The 24586-nt window shown below is 44.7% G+C and overlaps 1 protein-coding gene across 3 annotated transcripts in view; it reads left to right on the top strand.

Annotated features, from left to right (window-relative positions):
* Nucleotides 1-24586, top strand: part of MED12L (mediator complex subunit 12L) — a 740921-nt gene that overhangs the window by 114936 nt on the left and 601399 nt on the right. For all 3 annotated transcript variants that reach the window (XM_077488157.1, XM_077488156.1, XM_077488155.1), the window contains exons 8-11: nt 3145-3414; nt 10078-10227; nt 11965-12064; nt 15367-15503. In XM_077488157.1, the coding sequence (XP_077344283.1) occupies nt 3145-3414; nt 10078-10227; nt 11965-12064; nt 15367-15503 (657 nt within the window). The remainder of the gene's footprint in view (nt 1-3144; nt 3415-10077; nt 10228-11964; nt 12065-15366; nt 15504-24586) is intronic.

The raw sequence follows: 24586 nt of genomic DNA, 5'->3' as shown, positions 1-24586 counted from the left end.
TGCCACACATTGCGGATTGCCACTTGCCACGTAGCCTGCCACACATTGCGGATAGCCACTTGCCACGTCACCTGCCACACATTGCGGATTGTCACTTGCCACGTTGCCTGCCAGACATTGCGGATTGCCACTTGCCACGTAGCCTGCCACACATTGCGGATTGCCACTTGCCACGTAGTCTGTCACACATTGTGGATTGCCACTTGCCACGTAGTCTGCCACACATTGCGGATTGCCACTTGTCACGTAGCCTGCCACACATTGCGGATTGTCACCTACTGTGTCACTTTTCTGCAATCTCTCTGCTGCACACAGCTTCCTACACAGTGAGGGCGGAACTGGAGGGATGCAGGGCAGTGAGAGATGATGTCATCTCCCTGCTCCCCTGCCTGCTGGCTTCCTGATTGGCCAGCAGCCCTCCTAAGCCGCCCAGCTGCCCCCCCCCCTCACCGTCCACTCAGCGCGGGTACCCGCGGAACCGGCCGCACGGGTACCCGCGGAACCGGCCGCGATTGGACCCGCGGAACCGGCCGCGATTGGACCCGCGGAACCGGCCCGCTGGTACCCGCGGAACCGGCCCGCTGGTACCCGCGGAACCGGCCGCGATTGGACCCGCGGAACCGCCCGCTGGTACCCGCGGAACCGGCCCGCTGGTACCCGCGGAACCGGCCGCGATTGGACCCGCGGAACCGGCCGCGATTGGACCCGCGGAACCAGCCTGCCGGTATTCTCGGGGGGGGGCAATTGACCCGTTGCCCCCCCCCTGGATCCGCCCCTGCACGGCTGTGCCTTATGAGGCGAATGAGCTCCCCCTCACGGAACCCCCTTTTTATAGGCAGGCTCAGGGGTTTCTGGAAAATTCTGAGGTAAGGTTCACATGGCCTAACCCTAGTATGCCATGTGACCTTACCTCAAATCAGCCAATCCTAGCCAGGCTCTCTGCGTCCCTGTATAAACAGCGGCAAAACTCACATGGCCTAACCCCTATAGGCCATGTGACTTCACCTCATGCCACTAAACTTGAACAAGGCCCCTGTGTGCCTCAGGCACACAAAAGGGTGCCATGAAACTGCCTCTTGTCATAAGCCTATGAGGAAAGGGGGTTTCCTAGAAACCTCTTCCCCTTTCCTTTCATTCCTCTTCTAAGCATCTAAAATTAAACTCAAATTAGGTGCATTCCTTAGAAGTATCAAACCATATAGCTTGCCACCTTTCAGCATTTAGTTGCTCACAGTTCAATATTTGTATACTTGTGTACTAAGTTTTTTGCTTTGTGTCCACTACTGTGAATTAAAACTTGAGGTTTCAGGACTTCCCTGCAATGGCAAAAAGTTGGAATTAAAAGATACATTTGCCTTTTGTAAAAAAAAGGAAAAAAAAAACACATTATTTTGTAGGTAAAAAATGTAAGTTTATTTTTTTACACTGCAACCTGTAAAGCATTGCACCTGCGATCAGCAGATCATGGGTGCAATGCCAGGATCCTGTAGACCCCTAGTCGGCTGTCTGCCCACACTTTCCATACAGGCAGACATTTGCGGAAGTCCAGGAAGAATCAATGAACTACAAGACCGTTCATCAGTGCCCTCGCAGTTCATTGAAAACTACATTCTGTCCGCTGCGGTTGTAGATGGTACTTGTAGTTCATTCATCCACAGATCTCTGTGAATTAATTATGTGGCTGTGTGAGTGGAGCCCAGCATAGCCATGCTGTTTTCAAATTGCGACAGCGAGTGTAAGGAAATGATTCTTTGCCTGCTGTCACAATGAGAGATCAGAGGGTTTCGGACAGGTACATTATTGTAAAATGTTACACCTTAAATACAAGTGTAACATGTGTTACAAAGGTGAACTTATTCTTAAAGATACTTATTCTTGTTGGTCAAAAAAGTAAAAAACTAAAAATTTGTGTGGCGGCATGTTTATGATGTCTAAAAACTCTGTATCATAAATCTAAAGGATTTTGGGCTCAATTCACTAAAGACTATCTCATGAGATAATTGAACTATGTGACACATTGTCCCCAATTATCTCATGAGATGCTGAAAATCTCAATTCACGATCACCTCAAGAGTTATTTACCTCACAAACCAAAAACATGAAGTAAATAAATGCATGAGGTAAATAAGTAGTGCTCTGAGCATGAGATATTTAAGGAATGGAAAAATATAATAGCCAATTTGGAGTAGTCACTTCCTTTTTTGGATCAGTTTCTCAACAGTATTGCATAGAAACCTAAATGTGGAAAAACACAAAATCATCGGGCTGATTTACTTAAAGTATTACCAAAGGCAATTTTGGATAAAATGGAGGTGGACAGCACCCCTGTCAGATTTTTATTGCTGTCTGTGACCCCATTACGGAGATTCTCCCTCTCTATTTGTCCTGTTTACCACTTAATTGAAAGTGAAAGAAAATTCAAAATTTTGGGTTGTCCCCAGAAAAGTAATAGAAGGGAAATCTTCCAATGGGGATAGTTCTGGTGACCTGGGGGGCCCAAGGGATTTGTTTTATTTGTAGGGATTTCCTATCACTTTGGCTTTGGAAAAGAAGTGGAAGCAAATTCCCCCAATGACAAAGCTGTCTTTTTTTATTGGTGGAAAAACTATATTTATATGTGTGTGTGATTTTTTAAAACAATTTTCATTCAATATTTGACATTTATAGAGATATTTTGTATTTACTTAATTTAACTTGTTGTTTTTGATACTCCACATGTGTCCTGTGAAAGCAGCTTACGGTTGACTGGTATTCTAGTCATCTTTGTTTTGTATTAATACATATGCTGAAGGGACCACAATGACTTGTGAGTTGGCATATTTCTACTGTTTAAACCATTCTACCTATTTATTAGCACTAAAACTGGAAGGGGTTCTAATTCTTCTTCACTGTATCCATTCCAATGGATATAATGTCATGAGATAAAATACTACATGGTTTCATGAGTAAAATACCTCACATTTTTGTGAAATAACTCATGCTTTATCTCACTAGTGTTTTTTTGTTAATTGCAAAAATGTGTGAAAAAAGTTATTTTATCTCATATTTTAATAGTAAACTAACTCTTTGTGAATTGAGCCCTCTGTCATTTATAAAAGACCAAGCACCGTTATATGTAAATAAACTCTGGCTTTTCATTTCCAGCATTCTGAGGAATTTGTACAATCAGCGTATCTGTCACGACGCCTTGCCTACTTCTGCTCCAGACGTCTGTCTGCTTTACTGAGCGATTGTGCCAGCCAACTTGCTGTACACACACCACTTATCGTGATGGCACAAGGCAATCCTCCCATAGCTGCTCCAAGTGCCAGTTCTTCAGGACCTGTGGTGCCCTCCATTCATTTGTCTTGTGTTGATTTCCAGTTATGTCCGCAGCACCGCCCATTGGTATATGGTCTTAGCTGCATGTTACAGGTAGGAACATTTCAAAGACATATTGGTTACATCTGCCCAAAAATGACATTTGAATTTTGGGTGGGAAATGTTATACTTACCTGCCTTGGATATACATAGTTATATCTTCCTAAATATACACAATTCAGAAATAATAATACTCCTGATCCCAGCGCTCAATGGAAAAAATAATAATAACCCTACAGTAGCTGTTATAAATCAACATTGAATCTCAAAACAACAAAAATGTCTGATTAAAAATCAGACACTAATAGACGGTCCACACAGGAGCGACTCGTCAGGCGACTTAGCCGCCTGACAAATCACATCCCGTTCTGTGCAATGGAACCGTTCTAATAGGAGCGACTCAAGTCACTGCGACTTAGAGAAAGGTTCCTATACGACTTTTGGGGAGACTTGCATTGACTTCTATACAGAAGTCATTTTGCAAGTCGCCGTTAAAGGCGGATCCTGGTCGCCTGAGGCAGTCGCGCTGCAAGTCGTGCTGCCTCAGTGTGAACCGGCTCTAACAGGCAAGTATTCATAGAGCTGTTAGTGTCTGATTTTTAATCACACATTTTTGTAGTTATATCTTCCTGTTTTACTGTAGTTTCTGTCTTTTACCAGATTACTAAGATCATTGTGGTGTTGTGAGATTCTTTCCACTAAATAATTGCATTGATTTTATGTTATAATAAATTGAGCAAAGCAATGACCGCAACAGACTAAGCACCTATACTCTTCTCAATAGAATTCTTTAACCTCCCTGGCGGTATGATTCAGTCTGGAATTAGGTGCTGAAAGCGGTACAATTATTTTGCACGGAAATCTGGCTTTTATTTTGTAGTCCTGTAATTCTTAGGAATAACGCTCTTAAATCTGTTCAAACCAGAGTCTAGCAGACATCCCGGGCAGTGGCGGCTGGTGAAGTTTTTGGATGGGGGGGCACCAGACCCCGCCCATCATGACCCCGCCCACCATTTTGGCCCCTCCCACTTCTCATAAAACACGCCCCTTATGTAATCGGAAAAAAAAATTGACGTGGGTTCCCCCTCCGAGAGCATACCAGGCCCTTAGGTCTGGTATGGATTCCAAGGGGAACCCCCTACGCCGAAAAAACGGCGTGGGGGTCCCCCCCAGATCCACACCAGACCCTTATCCGAGCACGCTACCCGGCCGGCCAGGAAAGGGGGTGGGGACGAGCGGGCGCCCCCCCCCCCCTCCTGAGCCGTACCAGGCCGCGTGCCCTCAACATGGGGGGGTGCCTTGGGGGAGGGGGGGGCGTGCGGCCCCCCCACCCCAAAGCACCTTGTCCCCATGTTGATGAGGACAAGGGCCTCTTCCCGACAACCCTGGCCGTTGGTTGTCGGGGTCTGTGGGCGGGGGGCTTATCGGAATCCGGGAGCCCCCTTTAATAAGGGGGCCCCGGATACCGGCCCCCCACCCTATGTGAATGAGTATGGGGTACAATGTACCCCTACCCATTCACCTGTGAAAAAAAGTACAAAAAAAAAACACAACACAGGGTTAAAATATTTTATTGCACAGCTCCGGGGGTCTTCCGTCTTCGGGGGTCTTCTCGCCGGACTCCTCCGCTATCTTCTTGTAGCTCTTTTGCTAGCGGAGGAGTCCGGCTTTCTTCCTCGCCGCCGGCCTCTTCTCCCGACTTCGGGGGTCTTGTCCCCCTCTTCGGTTCTTCTGCCGGGCCACCGCGCCTTCTTATAGCTCTTTTAGAGGCGGTGGCCCGGTCTTCTGCTGCCGCCGCCGCCGCCGCCCGTTCTTCTTCTTCTTCCTCTCCTTCTTCTCCAGGAGATGTTGCCTCGACGATCTCCCTGGCCGGAATGCCAGGGACGCGCTGCGCTGCTACTTATATAGGGACAATGGGGCGGTGTCACATGGGTTGATGTCACATGGGTTGATGTCACATGGACTGTCACCATGTGACATCAACCCATTTGACCAACCCATGTGACATCAACCCATGTGACACCGCCCATTGTCACTATATAAGTGGCAGCACAGCGCGGCTCTGGCATTGCGGCCGGAGAGCTCGTCGAGTCAACATCTCCTGGAGGAGAAGAAGAAGAAGAAGAAGAACAAGAAGAAGAAGAAGAACGGAAGGCGGCGGCAGCGGCGACAGAAGACCGGGCCACCGCCTGTAAAAGAGCTACAAGAAGGCGCGGTGGCCCGGCAGAAGAACCGAAGAGGGGGACAAGACCCCCGAAGTCGGAAGAAGAGGCCGGCGGGGAGGAAGAAAGCCGGACTCCTCCGCTAGCAAAAGAGCTACAAGAAGATAGCGGAGGAGTCTGGCGAGAAGACCCCCGAAGACGGAAGACCCCCGGAGCTGTGCAATAAAATATTTTAACCCTGTGTTGTGTTTTTTTTTGTACTTTTTTTCACAGGTGAATGGGTAGGGGTACATTGTACCCCATACTCATTCACATAGGGTGGGGGGCCGGTATCCGGGGGCCCCCTTATTAAAGGGGGCTCCCGGATTCCGATAAGCCCCCCGCCCGCAGACCCCGACAACCAACGGCCAGGGTTGTCGGGAAGAGGCCCTTGTCCTCATCGACATGGGGACAAGGTGCTTTGGGGTGGGGGGGCCGCACGCCCCCCCTCCCCCAAGGCACCCCCCCATGTTGAGGGCACGCGGCCTGGTACGGCTCAGGAGAGGGGGGCCGCCCGCTCGTCCCCACCCCCCTTCCTGGCTGGCCGGGTAGCGTGCTCGGATAAGGGTCTGGTGTGGATCTGGGGGGGACCCCCACGCCGTTTTTTCGGCATAGGGGGTTTCCCTTGGAATCCATACCAGACCTAAGGGCCTGGTATGCTCTCGGAGGGGGAACCCACGCCAATTTTTTTTCAGAAATTTGGCGAGGAGTTTCCCTTTCAGAGCTCATTCTCTGATTGGCCACGGCAAAAGTCGCCTGGCCTGGGGAAACCTTTCTGGCTGAAGTGTGAAAGCTTTTTTTCCATTCATTCAGCTAAATGCATGAACATTTAACAAAGTAGAAACTAAGGTCTTTATGCGGTGACTTGACTCACTTCCTGCCTGTCTTGCAGCTCCGCTCGGGCTGAGGAACGGAGCAGCCGACGTCACTTCCGGGTTTCGTAAAGCAGCCGAAAGCCGGAAGTGACGTGCCTGTCTAAGAATGACAATGCTCCCGCCCGTAGAATCACAGTGATTTTACGGGCGGAAGCCAGTCGGCGTTCTGCAGTGCGCCGCAAGGCGGGTTTTTAACCCGCAAATGAAGCGCCATGGATGCAATCTTGTGATTGCATTGACGTGGCGCTTCTCATAGTGCACTGTGACCGGCGCCACAGTACACTATGTCAAATTGTTAAATGACATTTTTTTTTTTTAAATGTCTTAAAGGGCCCGTTTTTTTTTTTTTTTTTTTTTTTTAACTTTTTTTTTTTACACCTGGGGGAGGGGGGGGCGGCGCCCGGGCGCCCCCTATGGGCGGGCCGCCACTGATCCCGGGTATGATAATAAAATCCTAAAACACTGAAAAATTGACACTTTTTGGTTGCTATGGACAATCTCCAAATTCCAGGCAGTAAAAAACAGTATTTATAATATAAAAGTGCATGCAGGGCATTGCACAGACCACTAGGGACAAAGGGGTGTGTATTTTTTAATACAGCACTGTAATCTGTAAGATTACAGTGCTGTGTGTGTTTAGTGTGTTTTTACTTTTTTGAATTTGCCGCCGTTCTCTGCCCCCGTGCGCCGTAACGCCGCAGAGAACGGAGCTCGGCGGCATTCGGCACTGTGAATCGAGCGGAGGACGGCTCGATCGGACAGCGCAGCGGACATCGCTGGATCCAGGGGACAATGTGAGTAACGCTCCCTGTGTCATCCCCTGCATCGAGCGAAGCCATCCCGAGTCTGGCTCGGGGTTACCGCTCCTGTCAGTATATTCCTACCCCGAGCCAGACTCGGGATTACCGCTAGGGGGGTTAATGAGTAGTAAGAAGGTAATGATTGGCTCATCCTGCCAGCACACACATGATACCGAAAAACGTAGTTTTAGGAGGATTTGGTTTTTAAAGCAGATCTTCACTGCATCGGAGCACCACAAACTAAAAAACACTATTTAGTTCATTTTTATTATTCAAAGCAAATTCCCTATCCATTCATGTCTCTATGCTTTATTTAGCTGAGAAATCACTTTTAAAAACAAATCAGTAGCATTTCTGACCGTGGCCTTTGTGAGTAAAGGCAAATGATTCATGCAGCATTTACTTCCTGGAATCCATCTACCCTTAGCTTAAAGCGGATCTGCACACATTTTTGTATCCTAGTGCTATTGTTTTTCCTAACCTCCACATATTGCACAATGCCCCTTCATTTTTATTTTTATTTCTCCTACCTTTCGTTCTATGCACTTGTTTTCTTCTTCTCCTGCGGCTATGGGCGGGGTTTATGCGGGGATCAGCATCACTTCCGCTGATCCCCGCACTGTCTCCTGGGATCTCGTCCGAGTAATCCCAGGAGTCATTGCGGCTAACACTTGCGAAATCTCGCGAGATTTGGCCGACGTGAAGTCATCACGCCGGCCACGTTTGGCTTCACATGAGAACGGGGGCGGTAATTTGCTAAGATGCCGCCCGTTGTCCTAACATTCTTGAATTACACCGCTCGTAGCTGTAGCTACTGAGCATGCACGGGAACCGGCAAAGCATGCTGGTTCCTAACAAAGGAAGAAAGGCGGAAGTTATTGCTTGTGGGCTTCAAATGCCCACAAGAAAAATGACATCTGCCGAACAATAAGAATAAAAAGCAAACTTTGGACTAAAAACGGACATGCTTCACTGACAAATGCAGGAAAAGTAAGCGGTTTTATTTAAAGGGTTACATTTTAAAGCTTAAACATAAAAAATATTTTTTTTTCCTCAGTGCAGAACCACTTTAAGCATGCATGCAGAAGAATGTGCTTAGCTGAGAAAACCCATCCTCGTCTCCTCCCCACCTTAAGACTTCTGGGATGTATGACTTTATTTGCCTAGGCAAGAAACCAAGAAGTAACTTAAGAAATGTAAAAAAAAAAGTAAATAGGATATACTTTCCTATCTATTTACTAATGCTATCAGAATGAGGATTCAAAATAATCAATGTTGATTGAGAGTGTGAAGTTGTAGTTTAAAGTGTATCTAAAGCCTAAACGTTTTTGTTTTTTTTTGGCATGGGGGTTAGAATCCCTGTCAGTTGTTCTTCGATGTCTGTGTCCCTTTTAGCAAGATTTAAAGGAATTGTAAAGGCAGAAGTTTTTTTTTTAAATCTTAATGCATTCTATACATTAAGATAAAAAGCCTTCTGTGTGCAGAAGCATCCCCAGCACCCCCTAATACTTAAGCCCCATCTCTGTCCAACAATGTCCTCGAGTCCCTTGGCCATCTGGGACTCTCCCTCCTGATTGGCTGAGACACAGCGGTGGCGCCATTGGCTCCTGCATGTGTCAAACAAAGTTGTTTAACCAATCAGAAAAGAGAGGGGATGGGGTGGAATGGCAGCACTGTGTCTGAATGGACACACAGAGTTGCAGCTCAGCTCGGGTGCCCCTATAGTAAGCTGCTTGCTGTGGGAGCACTCGACCGGAGGGAGGTGCCAGGAGCAGCAAAGAGGGACCCGAGAAGAGGAGGATCGGAGCTTTTCTTTATGTAAATTCACTGCAACAGAGCAGATAAGTTCAACATATTTGTTATTATTTTTATTTTTATTTTTTTAAATACGACTTTACAATCACTTTGAAATATGAGAAAATGCAGAAAAGGAGTAGAGGAGAAATCTAATGTGGATACTTTTTCAGGTGACAACTGTCAAAAGCTCACCATACACATTACAATCTCACTGTACCATACATTCTTCATTAAAACATGGATACATCTAACCGTATCCACCACACTACATAGACTCGCCTGACCCTTAGTTGATTGCTCTCTAAGCGTAATCAGCATGGCTCTGCCCCTATATGCCTTATGCCCACGCTCTGGGCTTCTTCAATGGGGTTTAAACTGCATTTTTTGTTTAGCAGCATACAACAATGCATAGCATTGCTTTATTGTGCATTGTGGTGCTGTGCAAAAGTGGTGTGTTTCCAAGGTGTATGTAATTAAGGAGATTCTACAGTCAGATTGCAATGTGTCTGGTGAGCGTTATAGGACATTTACCTCACTTTGGAGAGATCTTCTTTTATTTCCTATTGTGTCTACAGGACCAGAAATCAAGGGAAATCTCTTTAATAGGACACAGACAGCAAAAAAAAAAAACTTCTGAGGTTTTAAACATACCCCTTTGTATCCATAATTTTAAAATGTTGAGTTTAGATACACTGTGAATTAACAAATTCACAGTATGTCTGTACTTCATGTTTAATGTGAAAAAACAAGAAAGACAAACTTCCTGTCTTCCATTACTTCTGTAAAATATGACAGCTTGTGTCTTACTACTATAAAAAAAGGTTTTGATTTAACAGCATTTCCTATATCTAAATAATATCGTTTTCCATGTTATTTTTTTCTTGCTGGGCTGTCTAAGTATTGAAAGCAAAGACAGTCAGGCAGCTAGCCTTTTCAGAGGCAGCTCAACAATGGTAGCCTCCATATGTCTCTCGCTATAGGTTTCCGTTAATATTAAATGTGCAAATAAAACTGAGGGAATTGTGTTTTTTTTTATTTCTGCAGACTATCACCCTCTGCTGTCCAAGTGCCTTGGTGTGGAACTATTCCACTAATGAAAGTAAAAACACAAATCCAGGTTCTCCTCTGGATCTTCTTCAGGTTCCCCCATCAAGTCTGCCTATGCCTGGTGGCAGCTCACCTTTTAATCAACAGGTATGTAAAGCTGTACAAAGTCAAATGGAACACCAATTTCCAGTGTTTCTCCTTTGTTTTATTCTTTTTACCATAAATTATTTGTTGCATTAAAGTAAAAAAAGTTTAGGCATCAGTATACCCCCCAGCGACCCCCCCCTCCCCTCAATCCAGTGATGTGCCTGTCTGCATCACTTCTATCCCCTCACTTTCTAGTCCCTCTGGCTCTGCTGAGTCAGTGGGAGCTATTGGCTCTTGCTGCCATCAATCAAAGCTAGTGACAAGGAAGCAGGGGGTGGGGCTGAGTCCCGCAAATAGACACAGAGAGCAAGACTCTGGAGGAAGCCCACATGAGTTCCCCCACAGATAGTGTCTTTCTTTGGGGACACCTGGTGGAGGGGAGGAGCCAGGAGCGCCTGCGGGGAATCTGAAAAGAGGCGGTTCCAGGCCGCTTTGTGCAATTCCAGGTACCAGGAGCAGGTAAGTATAAATCTGTTTTTCTTTTTTTTTTTATTTAAATTCACTTTTGGGGTAGAGAACATGAGACATCACTGTTCACTATTCCTTTCCCCTTAGAGCTTGTCCGAAAAGTATGCCTTCTCATCTGATTCTCCCTTTTTACCCAAAAGTACATAATTAGGGAGAGGCCACACATATAGTCCGAAGCAAGGCTCTATACGTGCTTCTAAAGGATTATTTTGTATATTTTATATAGGTTAGTGGTAACGAATAAAGGCAATATAGCAGCTGGTAGTTCCACAGTGTCACTAGTCTTTGACTTTTATTACTGGAGGGCAGCTTCCACTGGTGGGGTGGTGGTTTGCAGTGTACTCTGATGGAACTTTGATTCTGCTGAGAATGGCCCCACTTCACTGGTCCCAATACTGGAATGTTTCATCTGCACAGAGGTTGTTCCTGAGCTGGCCCTACTCACCATGAATCCCTCCCTGCTCTACGTTTCTGTCCCTGACCTGCCACTCACTCCAGGTGCACTCAGATGACGTGGGTACCCTAATTTATAATGTCCCACACCAAGATGACTGCCAAAGGTCATCTGAGATTGCAGCATCCAATGAGGCACAGGTTTCTCTGAGACACCAATGGGTACATTTCCCATAACAGACACCAATCAATTTTTATAATAGCACAGTGCCACCTATTGGACAGAGGAAAACCTGCACCTGCCTACAAGTAGAAAGGGTGGGAAGTCTGCAAGCCAAGTAAAGTCTTTAATTACCAAGGACTCTACGTCTATTATCTATGTTGATCTTTACTGTAGATGAAATTGAGTTAGGCGTTAAAGCGGAGGTCCACCGAAAAGGGGAAGTTCCACTTTAGGCACTCCTACCATGTTTTGACAGGTACTTACTCCCACCTTCGCTCTGGCCACCTAGATGACTCAAGCGGAAGTAGTCCTCTGTCATTGCAATCTTCTGGGACATGCCACAGGTCCCAGAAGATTGGTTGACGAATAGGGAGGCGCCACAAGCTGTCAGAGCCAGGTGCCCAAACTTGCAATGCTGGCTCCATGGAGAGGCGGGGGAGAAAAAACTGGGGTTCTGGCATCTGCATCGCTTGACCGTGGGACAGGTGAGTGTGTGTTTATTAAACATAAAAATTTGTGAAACTCCGCTTTAAGTTAAAGAGCTTTGAGCTAAAGTGCACAGTGACCATTCTGGAGCCCGTTTTTATTTTTTTTGTGTGTTGACCCATAACAAAGTAAATTAAACTATTGCTGTTTCCACTTGTTTTGTTCAGGTTCGGACCAAAATCTATGATGTAGAGCAGCAAATCAAGCAACGGGGTCGAGCTGTAGAAGTCCGGTGGTCATTTGATAAGTGCCAAGAGTCAGCTGCAGGTGAAATATGCTGTCATGAGTGTGTCCTCTGCTCTTGTTTTAGGAATATCATATTCGCTGTCATGTGAAGTAAGGAGATCAGGGCCCCTTAGGCCTCATGTACACCAGATATTTTTGGACATTTTTACAGCTGCTGTTTTTGGCTTAAGACTTTTTTTTCTACAGACAATAAACTCTCCAGCATGTTATCCTATGTGTCCATGAACACATAGGCTGTTTTTAACTGTTTTTGAGTGTAAAAACCCCAAAGCTAGTGGGTTCTGAGAGGAGTTTTTCAGATGTAAAAATGCTCTAACGTCAAAAAACTCAGATAAACACTCAAACATGGCTCATCAGCATTTTTTAATGTTTTTGATCCCATTGATTTAAAAAAAAAAAAAAAAAAGTTTAAAAACACTATTGCAAAAACAGTGAAAAAGTTACTGCAAAGCTACTTTTTATAACATTATAATGTCCAGTTTCCATGAGGCCTTAAAGTTCTCACTGTGGCGGTAGACATTGCTGCACAGTTTAACCACTTGAGACCCGCGCTATAGCCGAATGACAGCTACAGCGCGGATCTCCTTTGCCGGGACTACGTCTATTGACGTAGTCCCGTGCACGAGCAGCCTGCGCGCCCCCTGAGGGGCGCACGGTGCGCTCTGTGATCGGCGAGTCTATGAGACTCGCCTGATCACCGATCCGAGCAAGGGGTCGTTCCCGACCCCTTATCACGTGATCAGCTGTCAGCCAATGACAGCTGATCATGTGATATAACGGAGCCGGTAATCGGCTATTATTCCTCCTCGCGCTGACAGCGCTAGGAGAAAAAAAAAGAGCCGATCACCGACGGCTGTGATCGGGACATCAGTCCCAATCACGGCCAGCCCTGCCAGTGCCCACCTGCCCCCTGCCAGTGCCCACCTGCCCCCTCATCACTAAGCATAATAAAAAAATAAGTGCCCCCATCAGTGCCACCCAGCAGTGCCCACAGTGCCACCCAGCAGTGCCACCCATCAGTGCCCACAGTGCCACTCAGCAGTGCCCACAATCTGCCTCAACAAAGGTGCTGCACCCCAGTGCCACATATCCGTGCCCATCAGTGTCATCTACCAGTGCCCATCAGTGCCCAGCAGTGCCGCCCATCAGTGCCCAGCAGTGCCACCTATCAGAGCCACCTATCAGTGCCCATCAGTCCCATCTATCAGTGGTACCTATCAGTGCCCCTTAGTGCCACCCATCCGTGCCACCCATCTGTCCCACCCATCCGTGCCATCTTATCTGTGCCCATCTTTGCCCATCAGTGCCGCCTTATCTGTGCCCATCGGTGCCACCTTATCTGTGCCTATTAGTGCCGCCTTAACTATGCCTATCAGTGCCCACCAATGCAGCCTATCAGTGCCCACCAATGCAGCCTATCAGTGCCCACCAATGCAGCCTATTAGTGCCCACCAGTGCAGCCTATCAGTGCCGCCTCATCAGCGCACTTCAATGAAGGAGAAAAATGACCTGTTTGCAAAATTTTATAACAAACTATTAAACATGATTTTTTTTTTTGCATCTTTTTTTGTTTGTTTAGCAAAAAATAAAACTCCCAGCTGTAATTAAATACCACCAAAAGAAAGCTCTATTTGTGGGAAAAAAATGATAAAAATGTCATTTGGGTACAGTGTTGTATGCCCGCGCAATTGTCATTCAAAGTGCATCAGCGCTGAAAGCTGAAAATTGGTCTGGGACTGAGGGGGGTTTAAGTGCCCAGTAAGCAAGTGGTTAAACAGCTAACGATCTTATATATGTTATACTTGCACGACTTCTTTGTTTAGTACATAAAGCCATCTCTTCTAACATAAAATTATATAGTGGGCAGTGAATGCCTTACCAACATACTATGTTCAGAGAGAATTCTGTAACCTACAGTGCAAGAAGAAAACATATGTAGCACCCTCTTCTAGTTAGTTTGCTAAGTAAATATTTTTTTGCCTCTATCATAGTGAATGGAGGAGTGATTGACTGTATATGTCTGCTCGGGGATTCCTTGGCTGAGAGTATGCAGTAAGCGTTCCTTCTAACCTAGGCTGGGTTCACACTTATGCAAATTGGATGTGGATTTCCCCGCATCCAATTCACATGACAGGAGAGTGTGACCGTCTCTCAATGAAGCCGGTTCACACATCACCAGGGTGCCTGCGGAGCTCACAGCAGAAGGGTCCTGTGCATCTTTGGCTCCATTTCAGGTTCAAACTCAGGCAAAAAATTCAGACCTGATTCGCCCCTTAACCCCCCTGGTGGGATTCCCGAGTCTGGCTCGAGGTAAAAATTCAGTACCTTTAGGGGTAACCACAAGCCAGAATGGGGATCGCATCGCTGGATCCAGGATGAGTTTACTTACTTTATCCCCTGGATCCAGCGATGTTCCCCCACTGTGCGAGCAGCTCGTCCTCCGCTCGATCTATCACGGAGCCAAGCTCTGTTCCCTGCAAGCGTTGTGACGCACGGGGATGGAGAACAGCGCAAAATTCAAAAAGTGAAACACACATATTACATACAGTATAATGTAATCTTACAGATTACATTGCTGTATGTAATTATTTTACACCCCCTTTGTCCCTAGTGGTCTGCCCAGTGCCCTGCATGTAGTATTATATTATAAATACTGTTCTTTCTGCCTGGAATTTGGAGATTGTCCATAGCAACCAAAAAGTGTCCCTTTACATCAAAAGTGGTTTTAGACCAGCTAGAAAACAGCGATAATAAATTAGAATCACTCGCAGATTTGAGTGATAGTGATTTGTGGGGAGATCCGTCATCAAATACTGAAAAGTAATGACAGTGACAATTCTGCAACCGAGCAAGTTTCAGTGTTTTTGATTTGATTACATTATTGAATAATTTTTATTATTATTATATTATTATTTGTTATAATTATTTATAGTTATTTATTATATTATAATTTATGATTTCTTTTTTCAAACTTTATTATACCCGGGATGTCTACTAGACTCTGGTTTGGACAGATTTAAGTGAGTTAAATCACTTAAGGACTACAATATAAAACGTAAATTTCCATGCAAAATTATTGTACCGCTTTCAGCACCTAAAATCAGAAATAATCGTACCGCCAGGGAGGTTAAATGGAGAACAGGGATGCACCGGACCCCTGCTGCGAGCCGCTCAACAAACAGTGTGAACTCGGTCTTATACTGCCTCACTCCTTGTACCAAATGCAGCACAAACAGTAAAGCTTAGGTTTGAAATCTTTACATGAGATGGAATTAATATTTCAGTTTTTCTCATGACAGGTGTTCTCTATATTTTGATTATAGGTGTCACTATTAGCAGAGTTTTGCACACATTAGAAGTTTTGGATCGACATTGCTTTGACAGACTGGATTCTAGCAACTCTTTGGAAACCTTGTATCTTAAGATATTTTGCACAAACCAAAATAAGGACAGCCAGGAGGTAATTTTATAGCCTGTTATTAGGATTTATAAAATGAATGAAATTGTATTGTTCTCTTCCTTTTGAGGTGGACTAGTATGTGTCTCCAACAACTAAATAAAAACTCTGCATAAAATAAAACTGTGGTACTGGGTGAAATGTTTGTGGGGAAGAGAGTAAAGCCTAGTACACACTGGTAGTTTTTTGTCATTCAGCCTAGCAGGGCTGAATGAAAAAAAACTGACAGCTCAGGAGGAGCCAATGTAATAAAGCCTACGGGGCGACATCTGCCAGAGCAATAAAAAAAATGGCCGATATTTGGCCCGTGTGTGTGTGTGGCAGCTGGACTGACAGAAGCCAGCCGGCCATTTGGCGTTCTGTCGGACGAGCATGCTGGAAAACCAGCAGCTGACCATCCTCCAATCATTCGCTCTCAATGGCTGAGAGCACTGACTGGAGTGTTCTGGTGGGGGAGAGCACAATAGCTCAGCGGGGGAGATCGTCAGATCCTTAGTATAGCGGCTCCAACCAGAGCTGCCAGTTTTTATTTCATTCAACTAGCGATGTGTGCCAGACTTTACTATCCAATGTTAGTATAGTGATCTCCCCTGCTGTTCTATTGTGTTCTGACAGGGGGACATCCTCCCATTCGCCAGAACAATCTGGGCCGGATCAATGCTATCTGACATTTGGCCCGCGTTTACTAGGCTTAAGTGATTAATACTTGTAATTACATACCAATGCTTCCAGTTTATTTTTGTACTTTCACCTCTAGGCCCTTTTCTCTAAATAGTTTATATACTATCATTCATAGATACAAACTGTTTCTTTTAGTTTTGTGACTTTAATGGTGCCAAAAATTGTTCCAAAATATGTTCTACTGTTAAAATTCAACTTTTATAAAAAAAAAGTTGAAATAAGGTATATTACATAATGTGGACCCATAAAACGTATTTTTATGTGTTTCAAAGTAAATTGCTATGCATTACCTTCCATTCAACAGCAAGTCTCCAAGATGGATATTAGGGTCCACTCAGGGCAAACGATGCAATAATTATGACGCGTTTCATGGGTACCCACCCCTTCTTCCTCAGGCTCTGTGAAACTCAATCTAAAATAGGAGGGTAATCCCAGACTGGGGTCATGGTTCTGGGGGCCACCATCCACAGCAAATTTTCCCCTGGAAGGAGGCTAGGCAAGTCTGTTCTATGTGTAGAGGCCTGCTGGTAACTTCTTGTGAGGTCACAGTATATCACAGCCAAGGTATCTTTTTAGTCTCTTCTATTCCTGTTATCCCAAAATACCTTCCATATTATCCAGAAGAAAAAAAAAAAACAATAAGGGGAGGGTAAAAAGCAAGAAGGGTTGAGGGGTGAACAGACCGATTTTAGCCTGCAACTGAAGCTTGTGGTGAAAAACGAGTCCGCCTAGAGCAGCAATATCATTTCTGGTGCATCGTATATAAAAATTCACTTGTCCACTGAGGAGTTTAACCATTTTTATCACTTTTTTTTTCTTTTTTTTTTTTTTTTTTAAGATCTTAGAGCTGGGCTCTTTATGCATCTATAAAAAGTTGGTATTTCCTCAGGAATACCTTTGGAGCCAGTGCTCTAAATGAGACCTTTGGACATTGGGCTCTGCTTGTGGTGCTTTCCAGATCCATGGGTACTGCATTATGGTGTTCTTACACATTTTGATACATGATCGATCTCTTTTATAGAAATAATCAACAACCCATTCAACTCATTGACAACCCTTTGGATCAGCATGCCAGATATGGGAAAGTGGATTTCGATCAATGGTTGATATACAATTATAACTTACAATGCTAATAAGATCATCATCATGAACAAAGTATCTCAATGCTGATGATATGGTGTAAAACAATCAATAATATTTATTTTGGACGATCAAACCCATTTCAGCGAAATGGAGTCTAAATCCGCTAGAAGGGAAGTACAGGCATACCCCACTTTTAAGTGCATAATGGGGTTTATTTACTAAAGCTGGAAAGTGCAAAATCAGGCTCACTTCTGCATAGAAACCAAAGAGCTTCCAGGTTTTATTACCAAAGCTTAAATGAACAAGCTGGGGTTAGGAGCTCATTGGTTTCTATGATTTTGCACCTTCCAACTTTAGTAAATAAACCCCATTGTATACTTAAAAGTGGGATATGCCTTTAATGACTATTGAATCATTTGCAGATCTGATTGTTTTGATCAAATCATACATTAATTGGACAAATAAATATAAGTGTGTGTGGCACCATTAGTTGCTGCAGAGCACTTTCCAGTTCCATGGCACAGTGCCTAGTGCAACCCACTCTCTGAAGGCTCACTTTGTGAGTATGCCCACAGATGAATTTAACCAGCAATGTGACCCTTGCACACTGAATTTTGCTTGTGGTGAATTGCAGACTCTTGTGTATTAGTTAGCTCCAAAGCATTGTCCAGGTCCAAGACAGTGGTAAGTCTCTGAGGAATCCTTTATCATCTATCTGAACACTGGAAACTACTGCATTACTTACTGACACGCTAAAGAACTATCATTACCCCTAGTTCTTTTAGCTTCCATGGAAAGGGTTAACACACAGTGGAAATAAGTGCAGCATCACTAACTGCAGTGATGCACGCGCATGCACTGCACACTGTTGTCGCTTTTTTTTTTTTTTTTCTTCTTGGTCAGTCATTGCTGCTGCCCATAGTGACACAGTAACCTTTGCACATTTAACCTCTCCTGCTTTTAGCAGTTCGTTTGTGAGTAGCCAAGGTTTTTTCTTGGTACCCTAAATTAAGTTACCTCAGTCCTAGCAGTGCAACATATCGGACTCCAAGAGCAAGGTCCCTCCAGCTCACAATCCATTAACTGCTCTGGGGCAGCCTGCAGTTTTCTGCCTCAAACATAACAGTCTGGAACATTATCATTTTCATGAGTCCACAAACTTCTCTGAGTCTCCCATAATGCTATCAAGTGTGGCCCCCTCTTTTACTTTATCCTGGAAGGAGCTCTCTACAGCTATACTCCATTACAAAAAAAAAATCCTATTTCCTGAACAAGTCTTCTGTCTGTAAATATGCACATAAATCTTTGGCTGCAATGATGATCTGTGGAACAGCAATGAAAAAAAGATTTTGGTGTGCTTTCCTTATGATGGTGAAGGGCTCTTTGGTGCATCTTTAGACACCTATATTAAAGATTTTACTGATGGTAAAAGACTTATTTAGCCCAGCAGAAGATGCCTAGGCCTCAAACTGGGAAGGTTTATCCTGTCTCTGAAGCCAAGAAGAGTTCCTCCCAGGCTTCAAACTCCAAAGCTAGACCCAAGCCAGGGGTCTATCGCCGTATCATTATAAAGGGATGCCCCCGCTTTCCAAAGTGGAAGGATGTTTGTTGGCCTTTGTGAATATATGATCCAAAAACATCTTGAATGCCTGGATAAATGATGTGGTGTCCAGGGGCTACAAACTAGAGTTCCATTCTTTTCCTCTGCCCTGCTTTATGTTGTCCAATTTGTCTGTGCTCATAGGCCAGGAGACCATTCTGCTACTTTAGCAGGTCTTTTGAGCTAAATATTAATTGTCATTGTTCCAAGAACAGAAAGGTTCCAGGGTTTTACTGAAACCTTTCTTTGTTACAAAACCAAAACGGGCCATCCTTTTGGATCTAAAGAGCTTATCCACTTAAGCCATTTACAAACTGCCTGGGGTTTAAGTGATTATACCAGGATCATGGTTGAGGATACAACCATGATTCTGGTGTGGTTCCAAACATAACAACAGTGATCCGAGAGGCAATTGAGAAGGGGTTCTACCTCCCTGCGGTCACCTCTGCTGCCTTTAGTGGTCTCTCCCATCTGAATGGGAGCCTGGTAATTATGCGACTGGTGGAATCTCCTTCCTGGTACCCAGTGAGGGGAACTGATGTCATTCTTCCTACCGTGTTATGTTAGAAAATAGAAGCGATTTAGTATTTTGTCACTTCCAGGTTTGGTCTCATGTAAACAAGCTGTTATCGACTTGTAAAGGCATCTGATCAAACCAACCTCGGTTTGATTAGATGCTTCGGAAGGCCAGAGGAGATTTATTTTAGACCCCAGATCTCTCTAAAAAAAGGACCTGTCAAGACCCATGCTATCACAAGGGATTTTATTCATCCCTTATGATCGCAATAAAGTTGATCAAAAAAATTAAAGGTACAATGTAAAAAAAAAGAAAAGAAAAGCCCCCCCCCCCCGTCCCCATGCAAACTCACAGAAATCTAAAATCAAAGAGCTTATCTGCAGTCTGGCCACATTGAATGCAAGCCGTCCACCGGAAGAGCCGCTTGTGACAGCAAAAGCAGAAGTATTTATAGCCCCAGACCTCCTGTGTAAATCTAAATTGGTAACTTATAAAGGCTTTTAAAGCATCGCTTATGGATAATTTAACCACTTGCTGACCGCCTCATGACAATGTACTTCGACAGAATGGCACGGGTGATCGCTGTATTAGTGCCATGGGTGACACTAGTTAGCCTGTTAGTTATTTAGGTTCACCGTCAGGTTTTTATAACATCAGGTACCCCCATATATTACCTAATAAAGGTTTTAACCCCCTAATTGCCCTCTAGTTAACCCTTTCACCCCCTGTCACCAGTGATCACGTATAATTGTTACGTGTGATGCTGGTTAGTTAGTTTGCTTTTTATAGCATCAGGGCACCCTCTGTTTATTACCCAATAAAGGCTTAACCCCTGATCACCCGGCGGGTTATATCAGTTAGGTTTTTGGGTCTGCATCGCCCCAGGCAGCATTAGATTTGTGCCAGTAGCGCTAACACCCTTGCATGCAGCATACACCTCCCTTAGTGGTATAGTGTCTGATCAGATCAATATCTGATCTGATCAGATCTATACTAGCGTCCCCAGCAGTTCAGGGTTCCCAAAAATGCAGTGTTAGCGGGATCAGCCCAGATACCTGCAAGCGCTTGTGTTTTGCCCCTCCGCCCAGCCCACGTGCAGTATTGATGGATCACTGTCACTTACAAAACACTAAACACATAACTGCAGGGTTCGCAGAGTCAGGCCTGATCCCTGTGATCGCTAACAGTTTTTTTGGTAGCGTTTGATACAGTTGCTGACAGCCTTTCAGTTTTTTTTCCTGTGAGTCTCACTAGTGTACCAGTAAATTTAGAGCCCGAAATGGCAAATCGAAGGTACACTAGTGAAGAGGCCTACACGTATTTGAGCATGGCAGATAGTGAAGAGGAAGTCACTTATCTGCCAGATTTAGGCTCAGAATATGATCCTGTAGACCACAGCAGCTCCAAGACAGATAGCTCTGACAATGGAGTTGTGGTCCCTGCCAAGGTCAGGCATACCAGACCCTTATCTTTTTCTGCTGTTGTTGAGGTGCAAGAACCACAGAGCTCTTGCTTGGAGCAGAGAATTACTAGTGCCACTCGTCTTTCTGGTGAACTGACAAGCACCAGTGGCCTAGTACATCCTGGTTGTACATCCAGCACTGCAGTATCACGTGGTGACGTGGTGAGTCCCATAAGCGCAGTTCAAGCTGGCGAAGTGACAAGCACAAGTAGTGTACCGTTGCCGCCAAGAAGACAAAGACAGGCCCGTCGTGCCCATAGTGCCCTTCCTGCAGAATTTGCCAATCCTAATTGGAAGCCCACCACTTCTGCATCACCCGTACTTCCCCTATTCACTGGCCAACCCGGAATTCAGGTGGAAATAGTTGATTTTACGTCACTTGATTTTTATTTCCTGTTTTTCATGGAAGATCTCTATAGATCTATTGTGGATCAAAGTAATTTGTATGCTGGTCAATTCAATGCCGCTAATCACCAGTTGTCATCCCTTGCCAGAGATTGGAAGCCAATTACGGTTTCTGAATTTAAAACCTTTCTGGGCCTATCCCTCCTCATGGGCGTAACTAAAAAGAGTGAACTGCGGTCATATTGGTCCACTGACCCAAGTCACCATACGCCCGTGTCCTCTGCTTCCATGGCCAGGGTATGGTACGAGCAGATATTGCGGTTCATGCACTTCAATGACAATGGACTCTGTCAACCTCTTGGAGACACTGGATACAATCGGCTCTACAAAATTCGGCCCCTCGTAAACTGCTTCAACCAACGTTTTGCAGCCTTGTTTACCCCGATCAAGTTGTCTGCATTGATGAGTCCCTGATTACATTTTCTGGCTGCTTGTATTTCAAACGGTATCTTCCCAGCAAGCGTGCCAGATACGGGGTCAAGATGTATAAGCCCTGTGACAGGGCCACAGGCTATACATGTAGTTTAAAGGTTTACAAGGGAAGAGGTAGTCACATAGAGCCGTTGAACTGCCCAGATTACATAGGGAGCGCTGGCAAGATTGTGTGGGACTTGGTGTCACCCTTATTCGGAAAGGGGTACCATTTGTATGTGAACAATTATTACACGAGCGTCCCACTTTTTAGTCACTTGTTTGATCATCAGATTGGCACATGTGGCACCATGCATTCTAATCGCTGGGGCTTACCCCAGAGGCTTGTAGATTCCCGTCGAAGGCTGAGGGAGAGAGCCTGCTTGAAGTGGAATAATTTTCTCGCTGTGAAGTGGAGCGATAATAAGAATGTTTTAATTCTGTCCTCCCTTCATGCAGACACGATGGTCCAAAGTCCTACGGCGACTGGTGTTGTGGAGAAACTCCTCCTTTTCCCCGAATATAACCAAAATATGGGAGGGGTGGACATCAGCGACAAGATGTTGACACCGTACCTAGTTGCCCGTAAGGCCAGACGCTGGTACAAAAAAGTGTCTGTTTATTTATTTCAATTGGCTTTGCGGAACACTTGTGTGCTATACAGAGCTTCAGAATGGACTGGATCCTTCCTTAAATTCCAGGAAGAGATCGTCCAAGCCCTTCTGTTTCCAGATGGTGCTTCACCTCACCTATCCAATCCAAATGCCGTAAGCCGGCTGCATGAGAGGCATTTTCCATATGCTCCCACGATACATAAAGCCGTGACTCCAGCCCTGTAGGAGGTGAGTTCACCACCACAGTTAAAAACAAAATGGTGCATGTATGCCCATCATTAGAAGTGGGTAGATAAAGGGCGGTATTCTAATGGTGGGCATAACCACTGATCCTGAGCCCACAGGCTGCATGAAAAAAAAAAGATTACAATATAGGCCCAACAAGGACTAGCAACTTACTGGTATGTTGCTGGTCTTTGAGTGTTTATACCAGAATGATGCCTGTGGGTTTAGGTATCATCTTGGTATCATTCTATTCAGCCAGCGGTCGGCTTTCATGTAAAAGCAATCATAGTGGGTAATTAGCTTCTAGACTGCTTTTACAAGCAGTGGGAGGGAATAACCCTCCCCTCTCCCACCATCTTTCATGGTTTTCTCTGGCTTTCCTGTCCAGGGAACCTGAGAATACAGCTGGTGATTATGCCAGAATGGCTCCAATTATCTCTATGGTCTAAGAAACTGAAAGCTACGAGCATTTCATGACAGATTTTGCCGGATGTAAACCGTGCCATTGGGAAATTGGAAAAGCATTTTATCACACCGATCTTGGTGTGGTCAGATGCTTTTGGGGCAGAGGAGAGATCTAGGGTCTAATAGACCCCATTTTTTTCAAAAAAAGAGTACCTGTCACTACCTATTGCTATCATAGGGGAGCAAAAAAAAGAGCACCCCTGTCCACCCCCCCCCCCGCTTCGTATGTAAACAGCAATTGCACCATGCATGTGAGGTATCACCACGAAGGTCAGATCGAGGACAATAATTTTAGCAGTAGACCTCCTCTGTAAATCTAATGTGGTAACCTGTAAAGGCTTTTTTAAAAATGTATATAGTTTGTTGCTGCTGCACGTTTGTGCGCAATTTTAAAGCATGTCGTGTTTGGTATCCATGTATTCGGCCTAAGATCATCTTTTTTTATTTCATCAAACATTTGGGCAATATAGTGTGGTTTAGTGCATTACAATTAAAAAAGTGTGTTTTTTCCCCAAAAAAAAGTGTTTAAAAAATCACTGTGCAAATACTGTATGAAAAAAAAAAAATGCAACACCCACTATTTTAATCTGGAGGGCCTTTGCTTTAAAAAAAATATATAATATTTGGGGGTTCAAAGTAATTTTCTTTTCATGTAAACAAAAAGTGTTAGAAAGGGCTTTGTCTTCAAGTGGTTAGAAGAGTGGGTGATGTGTGACATACGCTTCTAAATGTTGTGCATAAAATGCCAGGACAGTTCAAACCCCCCCCCCCCCCCCCAAATTACCCCATTTTGGAAAGTAGACACCCCAAGCTATTTGCTGAGACTGAGGCATGTCAAGTCCATGGAATATTTTATATTTTGGCACAAGTTGCGGGAAAATACTTTTTTGGACAAAGTTGTCACTAAATGATATATTGCTCAAACATGCCATGGGCATATGTGGAATTACACCCCAAAATACATTCTGCTGCTTCTCCTGAGTACGGGGATATAGTGATATAATGTATATTGGGTAGATAATTAATAGTTATTATAGTGATGATGCAAGTACTCTTCCACATAAATCTGCCAACATATTACAACAGGGGGACTTTTTGTGAGCCTAGCCGCGTACTGGACCCCAAAAACCAATCACCGCCTTCAGGCTTTCTAAGGGTGTACATTTTTGATTTCACTCCTCACTGCCTATCACAGTTTTGGAGGCCATGGAGTACCCAGATGGCACAACCCCCCCCCCCCCCCCCAAATGATCCAATTTTGGAAAGTAGGCACCCCAAGATATTTGCTGAGAGGTATGGTGAGTATTTTGCAGATCTCGCTTTTTGTCACAAAGTTTAGAAAATTTAAAAAAGAAAAAAAAGTACATTTCCTTTCTTCCTTTTCAAAAACAAATGAGAGCTGCAAAATACTCACCATGCCTCTGAGCAAATAGCTTGGGGTGTCTACTTTCCAAAATGGGGTCATTTGGGGGGATTTTTTGCTATATTGCCATTTTAGGGTCTTCCAAACTGTGATGGGTAGTGAGGAGTTACATCAAAAATTTACGCCCTTAGAAATCCTGAAGGCAGTGCTTGGTTTTTGGGGTCCCGTACACGGCTAGGCTCCCAAAAAGTCTCACATGT

Source organism: Lithobates pipiens, unplaced genomic scaffold (assembly GCF_037356315.1).
Source record: "Lithobates pipiens isolate NorthernLeopardFrog02 unplaced genomic scaffold, aLitPip1_a1.2 Scaffold_18, whole genome shotgun sequence".
NCBI lineage: Eukaryota > Metazoa > Chordata > Amphibia > Anura > Ranidae > Lithobates > Lithobates pipiens.
Note: the sequence above shows the minus strand (reverse complement) of the source record. Positions and strands in the feature narration are given on the sequence as shown.